The 9,886-nt window shown below is 39.9% G+C and overlaps 1 protein-coding gene and 1 non-coding gene across 2 annotated transcripts in view; both read right to left on the bottom strand.

The window, feature by feature from the left end:
- Positions 1 to 1,805: 1,805 nt before the first annotated feature.
- trnat-ugu (transfer RNA threonine (anticodon UGU)) lies at positions 1,806 to 1,879 on the bottom strand. The gene has a single exon. It is a non-coding gene; the product is annotated as a tRNA-Thr (tRNA).
- A 177-nt stretch (positions 1,880 to 2,056) lies between these two features.
- LOC106531746 (echinoderm microtubule-associated protein-like 6) overlaps positions 2,057 to 9,886 on the bottom strand; it is a gene marked incomplete at its 5' end in the record, with an annotated part of 44,663 nt that continues 36,833 nt past the window's right edge. Inside the window, 5 exon segments of the mRNA XM_014027663.1 lie at positions 2,057 to 4,640; positions 4,776 to 4,876; positions 4,973 to 5,126; positions 5,211 to 5,314; positions 5,719 to 5,881. Coding sequence (XP_013883117.1) covers positions 4,616 to 4,640; positions 4,776 to 4,876; positions 4,973 to 5,126; positions 5,211 to 5,314; positions 5,719 to 5,881 — 547 coding nt within the window.

The raw sequence follows: 9,886 nt of genomic DNA, 5'->3' as shown, positions 1-9,886 counted from the left end.
AAAAAAAGTTCAAGGCCCTGGAAAGTTTTTGAAAACATCTAAAAGATGGTCATCCTTGAACCCAACCAGAGCAGAGCAGGGTGGGTTGTTCAGTGTCCAGATACTATGTTTGTAGCTCCTCCTGCACTGCGCCCCTAAACCTCCTTCCTATCTCTAAAACTTAATGTTGAATTCAGGATCAGTCCATGTCTTGTCAACTAAACCTGTAGCCCTGTGCTCCTCCTCTCTCCTCACTGCTCCGGTCTCATGCGGGCCATAACGCACAAATCAGATCATCCAGGGAAGAAAGAAAAGATGAGGGGAAAACAGAGGAACAATTTAAAAAAAAGTCAAACATATAATTTCTATGTTACAATTAAATGAAAATCTTAAATGTAGCTTTTGCTCAATCAGCCCTAAAATAGTGCTAGAATTGCCACTGTTTTATTGTGAATCACATTAGTGACATGTTTTTTTGATAAATGTACAGAAACATTTCAATAGGGTCATGAAAAAACTTTTTTATTAAGTATATTTAGGAAGTTATGCATGAATAAAATGTCAAATATGGTGCACTATAATTTTTATTATGTAAAAGTTTAAAGATACATGATGTCTGGGAAAGAATTGGAAGAAATTTTTTATGAACATGTGTACAACTTCACATTGTAAAACATGTCCAAGTGTTTTTCATTATATATGTGCACTTGGTGGCTCAATTGGTCGAGCTGCTGCCTCCCAGCAAGAAGGTTGCTGGATCAAATCCCGGTCTGGGGACCTTTCTGGGTAGAGTTTGCATCTTCTCTCTGTGCACGCATGGGTTTTCTCTGGGCACTCTGTCTTCCTCCCACAGACCAAAACCATGACTGTTAGGTTAATTGATAACTCTAAATTGTCCCTAGGTGTGAGTGAGAGAGTGAATGGTTGTTTGTCCCTGTGATGGACTTACGACCTGTCCAAGGTGTACCCTGCACCTCACACTGTGACTGCTGGATATGGGCACCAGTGACCCTAGAAAAGGAATAAATGGGAATAGATGATGGATGGATATACATACTTGTATTTTTTTAAAAACTTGTTAAATGTAATCTAACTATTGTGTGCATATATTGCTTGTGCCTTACCTATCAGCACAATGTTATTTTCACATGAAAGTACACCATATCAGTGCTGAGATATGGTTTCTAACACCTGATATCTAAAAAGAAATCAGGTGCTTCTTTCACTTTAACCACACTAGACGGGCCTTCTAGCCAATCAGAAACAGAGTGGGGACGGGTTTTGGCAAAACTTTAATTCAGATCCAGCAAATTCAAGTGGTGCTCAAAATAAAATATTTGTTAAAACAAGTTTGAAAAAACTAGAGACAATATCAAAGCAGTCTGGTCTCATCGCCCTGACAAGGAAAACTTTACACTGGTTGGAGTCCCAACTGGACACAACCTCCACAAAATAGTGAAGGGACTCCATGATGGTCTGTGTGATGCCTGTGGTATAGAAATTAAAGACCTCTTTGCTTTACTCAGGCCACTGCCTGGCTCTGAGCTGTGAAAAGTTCAGACCACAGTGTTTCTAACATTGAGTTCTTCATCTGAGGAAACACAAAGGTTTAAGCTCAGTGTTACTTTGGGGAACACAACGGGCCCAGATATATGGGTTCTTTATTAGGCACTGCTGGGATTTGAACCCAGGCTGCCTGGCTCTGAGCTGTGAAAAGTTCAGACCACAGTGTTTCTAACCTTGAGTTCTTCATCTGAGGAAACACAAAGGTTTAAGCAGTGTCACTTTGGGGAACACAACGGGCCCAGATATATGGGTTCTTTATCAGGCACTGCTGGGATTTGAACCCAGGGTCTTCTGTTTACAAGACAGACGCTTTAACCCACTAAGCTACAGCGCCACACATCTGTGGGGAGGAGCTCTGCTGCAGACTTTTCTGCAGATTTCTATGGTTTTGATGAGGGAATGACATTATAACAATATATTTTTAAAAAGTTGATTTTGCATAATAGGAAGAAACGTGATGCAAACTGAGACCTGAACAACCTTTTAGTGTATCGAAAGAAAAACCAACAAACAAGTTAAATTCATTTATTCTATTATTTTTGCACAGTTTGACACTTTTCACAACAGTTAATATTCAACACAGAGAAATTCATCCACACGTCACGTCCACATCAGGCAGAGAAACAAACAAAAAACACCAAAATATTCCTGTAAATATTCTGATCACGATGCCGTCGATGTGCCAGAAACAAACGAATAAATAAATAAAATGGCAGCAAAGCAAAAAATGTTTTCTTTTTCTGTCCATTCAGGCTGATCATTCAGAGTGTAGCACCAGACAGAGTAAAAAATAAGTCCAAATATGGGTTTAAAAAAATTCAGAGCATGAAATCAAGTCTTCAGAGAGCTCAAACAAATCAAACACAGGTAGAAAAATCCAGAAAGGCACTTTAAGTGTGATGATGTCCAGATGCAGAACAAGGCTCGTCAACATAAAGATCTATTCTTTTTTGTTTTTCTCAACAAAGACAAAGAAGTTTCTGGCATCAGGCGTCTTTTCAGACCAATACAGAGGAGTCCAAAAGTCAGGATAAAACCTGCTGCTCCTTATAACCACAACATCATGTTCTTTTAAATTAAATTATGCTTTTATCAAATTTCCTACAGAAATCTTTCAGGAGCTGAAACAAGTCCTCAAAACTCAAATACAGAGTTGGAGCTTTTTTTGTGGAAAAATTCAAGTCAGTCTCATCTTGTCTTTATTCTGTCAGCAGGGTTTCATTACATCATTTAGTCAGTTTATACAAGTTAAAATTTATTACTTTTATATTACACTTTCTTCTGCTTATTTAGCTGAATGTAGTCTTAATAACCATTTCTTATAGTGGATAGAAGTGTGCAGATTTGTCCCTTTTATTGGCCAGTTTTCCATAAATTCAGTTAGTGAAACATGCAACACAAAGACAATTTAAAATAATTAAGACTAAAATTTTATCAGGTTAAATTGATGTCATTTTAATAGATTTTGTGTTCTTAAATGTGTGACTGTTTCTGCAACTTTTAACCCTCTGAGTGTAGTGAAGCACCCCGTATTATTATTATTCTGTTTGAGTCACAAAGTTTAATTTGCTGCTTTTTTTCACAACTTTTTGAAAAACTCATCAAAACTTGACCAAGAACTGTGTGTTCTGACTTTTAGTAGCAGTGTATTGTACGGCGTAGATGGAATTTGCAAAAGAAAAAAAAATGCAGTGCATTTCCCCACAGACAATTTTGGTGCAACAATGAGAAACCCCTGTCCTTGTTGGAGCTCTACAGCTCAGATATACTTCACATACATATCATTTAAAGTTGAAATGGGCCACAGAGGTTTGGGCTGACATGACTGAGCTAGTATTTTAATGGATTTTACACAATTACAGTTAAAGTTGAAAGATTTCTCTTTTTGAGTTTTTACTTTAACATGTTTAACTAATGATAATATGTCACAATAACTGTAGAGCTGTCCACAATTTACTTCATAAAATATTTGCAAATAAACCATTACCACAGTTTTAAACTTCTTATATGTTTATAGTCAAATTGTGAGTATTTTTGTCTCTTTGTCTTTTGGTTTTCAAACAGTGTGAACGTCCAAACTGTATCTCTGACTTCCACCGAATCTGAGCTCAGAATTGCTAAAAATGGAAGTAAAGACTATTTTTAACTTGTATATCTAGCATAAAGTATTGTAGACACATAAATAAATGTGTGACCATCAGAACTTTTGGTTATATGTATTTTTTTTAACACTAACTAATAATTTTTACACATCAAATTTTTAGTTTTGTCTGTGTTTCTGCCTGCCTCTAATGCTGCTGCATGCAGTTCTCCTTTCTGGTACCCAAAAAATGTGGGCATGTCCATGGCAAACACTGGCTTCTATCAGATTTCTGTTATTTTTGTTTTTTCACCATGGCTGTCCCCATAGATCCTGCATAATTTCATAATCCAAACTTATCAGGAGAATTAAGTAACAGTGGTGGCAGAATTCAAGATTTAAAGTAAAAAAAACAAAAGGAGGCAACACAAAGCAGTTTTAAGCTGACATTTCAAAATAACAATTAAAAAACTTTAAAATACGACTTTGATTCTGCCATAACTTGGGTTAATATTCCAGATTACTGTCGGGCTTTAGAGAAGAAAACGGATGGATGCATTGTCACATCCGAATGTTTCTTCAGGGTTTTTCATGGTTGATTTCTGTTCACTTTAGTGAAAAACAGCAGCTTTTTTTTATTTTCTGGAACATCTGAAAACAAACTACACCTACTCTTCTGTCTGATAATGTGTGCTGAATGAACCAAAAGAACAAAAGAGTGATGAAATGTTTAAAGATCAGAGTGTGCAGGTTTAACGTCACATCATTAGACAAGCTGATGAATCCCACCGTGTCTGTCCCCTCATGACGGCGGACATTCCTCCCACACTGGTGGGGGCGCTGCAGAGTCCTGGCTCTTTGCAGAAGGTGCTGTAGGAACATCTGTAAACATCAAATGAGAGTCTTCTCTCAGGCTGTCTGTGGATGAGAAGCATCGACCCGCTCTGCATCCACTTGTGGCTCTGTTAAGGCGCTTCGGATCTCAAATGTTTACAGACATTTCCACACAAAGATGCTGAAACAAACAATAACAAATAAAAAAAACATTTTAAATTAAATATATAAATTTTTAATTTGACACAAATTTGGAATAATTTCAGATGCCTATGATCAGAATGCTGGATAGCTGCTATATTTTGGTACTGATCACCTGCAGTCGTCTCCTCCTGTGCTGATCACATATTTGTCGTCGTGGGAGAAGCGGATGTTGGTCACATGAGGCGAGTGGCCGAGGTAGCGTTTGTGTTTGGCCTAAAATCAGAAACAACAAATAATTTCAGTTTGTCGGAGCAATGTTCCTTCTTTGACCTTTGACCCCGCAGACAGAGACTAGAAGCAGAAACTCACAAACTTGTCTGTGCAGGGGAAGTCGAACAGTTTGACCAGTCCAAAGTCGTCCCCGGTGGCGATGTTCAGACCGGCGTGAGACACACAAGCGCAAATCACGTCGGCTTTGTCGGCGTTTCGAGGCCAAATTCCTAGAACTTCATCTCCCAGAATGCTGTGGAGGAGTAAAGCAGGTTCTCATCAGGAACAGGAAGTTGTGAAGCTTCCAGTCAGGCCAGGCACAGGGAATAAACCTTACCTGGTCCATGTGGCCCAGGTGATTCGATCAATGACGCTCTGATCACTCAGCAGCTTCCCTGAGGGAACCTCGAACACCTGCCGCTTGTACACTCCTGAGGACACCTGAACACAACCAGCGTGCACACACTGATGTAGGAGAGGGGCGTGCAGAAGTTTTTTATAAACTACAGGAGGCCTGGCAGAAATAGCCACTGGTCTAACTATTTCATCTCCTGTGCTCTTTCAGAACAAATAAAAGTGTTGTTTAAATAAGCAGGTTTTTTGGGGTTTATGTGCATGTATTTAAGTTGTGTGCTGGCTGTACCAATGTTAGTACTTTTACTAGAGATGTGATGTTTTCAAACATGAACAGCTCCTAACAACAAAGATGTGTTTTTTTTCTCCTCAAAATATCTTCATCATCACGTCCAAATCAAACGGCTCTATGGAACGACTCTGTCAAAACAATCAGCTCATCACGATCCAGATCCCTTCAAAGAGCTTTGTGCCTCTGTTTTGTGCCTTACCTGAATGTAGCAGCTGTCTGCAGAGAAGTCCAGCTGCAAGATGAAAGCTGGAATGTCGCTGCAGTAAACCAGCCGGTTCAGACCGGGTCCTCCGCTCACATCGTACACATCCACTGTGTTCTCCACTGAACCAACTGCCAACAACCGCCGGTCAGGACTGAAGCTGCACACAAACACCAACAGGTCACTTACATTGGGGCTGGGTTTTCCAAAGTACAATCATGCAATGCTAAATCTACCTAGAGTATGGAGTATAAATGATACATAACAGTTATTTTATAGTCATCTGCATCTAAGTCACTCAGAGTAAAGCTTTTCCCAGCTTCTATCATAGTACAGTCCTCCTTCCATCCTGAAAATCCCAGCAGAACCACATATTTTCCTTCTTTCCCGCTCATCTAGAAAACTGAAGATAACTCTGTTTGTTTCAGAGAAAGACAAACAGCATGTAGGAGTGAGCTTAAAGTGAATTAAGCTTTTCCTACATCTCTCATACACAAGGTTGTGAGGAAAGTTTTACCAAGGTATTTTCTCATTACTTTTAATATCTTGACTGTGCGAAGTGAAAAGTGACACAATAAGTGAACGTTCAGACGAGTTCAAGTTGATTCATAAAAGACTATGCAATCATTTATTTACACAAATTGAACAGATCATAAGTTACACTTGATTGTGGTCATTCCTATAACAAGCATCAAAGTTAAATGAGATAAAAACCCGCGTCTGAATTTCAATTCACATCAACTCAGATTACTTATATAGAACAGTAAAACGTCAGTTCTGATGTTAACAACCAAACAATTTTACTGGCACTTTTAGCTTAAGTTTTGACAATTTAAGAACAAGGAAAGGAGGAAAGTAAGATTAGTATGTTACTACTACTTTTACTTTTATCAAAGTGTGGGTCAACCGGAAATGCACGTCTTTTCTAAGCTCAGAATCACGAACAGAAGAGATTGTTCTGTCCATTATCTGATTAAGAGAACTGAGGAGTTCTCTTCCACGGTTGGAATGACCTGTCATGGCCTGAATAGAGTTCAGTTTGTGACAGAGTTCCTGTCCTCTTGTCAGGCCTGTCCGAGGCCTGCTTCGAGGCAGTAAATCTTGTTTCTTCACTCGAGGTGATCCCTACAGCAGTTAACAAATGTTCAGTGATTGTAAAGGATGTTTCTGAAGAAAGACGGCGCTGGATCTTACAGTATTTAAACAGTGGTGTCCAAAGTCAGTCCTCAAGAGTCGTGTCCTGCATGTTTTAGGAGCTGCTCTGGTTCAACACAGAGGAAACTAAGTAGTGCTTAATTAGTAGGCCTCCTCCATTAGCCATCAAGGTCTGCAGAGGCCTACTAATTGAGCACTACTTAGGTTCAGCTGAGTTGAACCAGGGCAGCTCCTAAAACATGCAGGACACATAAAACATGCAGGACACCGACCCTCGAAGACTGAATTTGGACACCACTGTAATTAAACCTTCATCTCTACATCTCCATCTTCTGCCACTTATCCATAGTCAGGCTGCAGAGGCAACAGGTCCAGGAGAGAAATGCAGACATGTCTCTTCCCAGCGACTCTTCCCAGTTTGTTCTGGAGGACCCTGATGTGTTTACAGGCCAGAGAGGATACATAGTCCCTCCAGTGAGTCCTGGGTCTTCCCCAGGGTCTCCTACCAGTGGGATGTGCCCAGAACACCTCTAAAGGGAGGCGTCCAGGCGGCATCCTAATCAGATGAACCACCTCAAATGACTCCTTTCAATGTGGAGGAGCAGCAGCTCTACTCTGAGCTCCCCCTGGATGATGGAGTTCCTCACCCTATCTCTAAGGCTGAGCCTGGCCACCCTACGAAGGAAGCTCATTTCGGCCGCGTGTACCAGGATCTTGTTCTTTTGGTCATGATCCATGCCTCATGACCATAGGTGAGGGTTGGAACGAAGACAGACCAGTAAATCGAGAGCTTTGCCTTTCAATGTCCTCATTACTGAAGACAAGGCCCCAATCTGTTGATCCATCTCCCACTCCATCCTACCATCACTCATGAACAAGACACCCAGATACTCCTTCACTTGAGGCAGAGACTCTCCCCTGACCCGGAGGGGGTATTCCACTCTTTTCTGGTCGAGAACCATGGCCTCAGACTTAGAGGAACTGACCTTCATCCCAGCTTCACACTCAGCTGTGCGAACTGCCCCAGTGCACGATGCCAACAGAACCACATCATCTGCATACAGATTTAAACCACTTTTTGATTTGGATTATTTTGGAGTTTATAAACTCAGGGTGATTTCCAAGATTGGCTTAAAATTTTAAATCACAGTGTTCCTAATTTAGGACATCAGCTCATCACAATCAGAATTACTCTGGGCTTTCTGAAAGCTACCGTTTGCCTGAATGTGCTGTATTTATTTCATACCTATGTAGCCAATAATAACTGTTCTCTATGTGACTGTTCTAAACCAGTGAAGTCATTCTGTTGTGTGTTGAACCTGTTTGTACTGTGTGTATGATGAATAAATCGATGTAGCTGGTGTTGTGTGTCTGATTTTGACTAATTTTTCACTGTTTTGTTGTCATCAAATGGTACTTGAGTGTAATGAGATAAATGGTCAGTTTACGCTACCCAGGTGTTAGACTGCATCCTGATTTTTGTCCTGGGTCTGGACTGATTAACTGGCTCTCCTGCTGTGTGATCATGTGAGAGAACAACTGTAAAGGTTTGTTATTCCAGTGAGAGAACGAGTCAGAGGATCTGTAGGTCACAGTTCATCATGATGTTAGGTGTAATAGAACTAATACTTTTATGTTTAAGCAAGTAATTCAAGACATCCTTTAATGACCTAGGTTTTCATGACATGCTGTTCATCTGCAGATAGAATGATTAAAGTCAGAACAAGATTTGCTAACAACAGTCATTCTTAGATATCACTTGTGTTTATCTTTGTGTTTTCCATTGACCTTGTATCAAATCTTGCTAAGATGACAGAATGGTGTTTGTTAATATATGTATATATATATATATATGAAGCCTCTCGAGACACAGTGTTGAACAGTTCAACAGAGTTCAACAGTAGTGTGGAGTGACAGAGAGAAGCAGAGGCACAGAGACAGGCCAGGTTGTCTGTGTTTCCTGTTGATGCAATAAAACTCAGCTGATCATCTCACAGAGTACCTTCATTCGGAGACCAACGTATTTCTGTCTCTGTTGTTAAATAAATATCCCATAACAAATGTAATAACAACTAGTTGTCAATAAATGAACCTTAAGTAAAGTAAATTAGGACAAGGGGAGTTGAACAAATGCTGAAGGCATTTACTTCCAGCAAAGTGATTGGACAAGTTCGAAAGCAAATGAAAAATTAAGACAACAAAACTTCATGAATAAATGTGGAAATGTCATTGAAATGTGCAAAATTCAGTTTCCACCCCATTCAGGTCAACTTTATTCCGCCCCAAACAATCCAAAATCATAAAAACAAAAATCAAACTCTACAAATACCAGAGCATACATAAGGTAAACTCTGCAACCCCAGCAAAGTAAGCAGCAAAAAAAGAAGAAAAAAACATAAAATTAAAATTTCAAAATCACTTTAGTCAAATACCACAGAGCCCATAAGGCATGAACTCAAATGTATGGATTACTGGCATGAGCTGGCTTGTGCACTGAAAAGAGAAAAAAACAACAAAATAGTTTAGCAAAAATAACAAACAAAAGCTAAATCTAAAAGTCTAAATAAATTATCCATCCATCCATCCATTTTCTGTACACGCTTCTTCCTTTTCAGGGTCGCGTGGGTCACTGGTGCCCATTTCCAGCAGTCACAGTGCGAGGGGCGGGGTACACCCTGGACAGGTCGCAAGTTTTATGGGGTTTATCCATCCATCCATCCATTTTCTGTACACGTTTCTTCCTTTTCAGGGTCGCGTGGGTCACTGGTGCCCATTTCCAGCAGTCACAGTGCGAGGGGCGGGGTACACCCTGGACAGGTCGCAAGTTTTATGGGGTTTACATCTTTCTTAAGTTTAACATCAACTCTGCAGTTTTATTGTCTTCTGTTCAGAGAGGCTGGTTGTTCTAACCCAATGTTTCCCAAAGTTGGGGTGGGTCCCGAAACATCAAGGTGTGGTCCTGAAAAGATTTTCTGAATTAATTACATTTTTGGGTTAGTTGTTACAAAGG

The sequence above is a fragment of the Austrofundulus limnaeus genome, unplaced genomic scaffold, assembly GCF_001266775.1.
Source record: "Austrofundulus limnaeus strain Quisiro unplaced genomic scaffold, Austrofundulus_limnaeus-1.0 Scaffold671, whole genome shotgun sequence".
NCBI classification, from domain to species: Eukaryota; Metazoa; Chordata; class Actinopteri; order Cyprinodontiformes; family Rivulidae; genus Austrofundulus; species Austrofundulus limnaeus.
The sequence above is the reverse complement of the archived record's forward strand: the minus strand, read 5'-3'. Positions and strand labels throughout refer to the sequence as shown.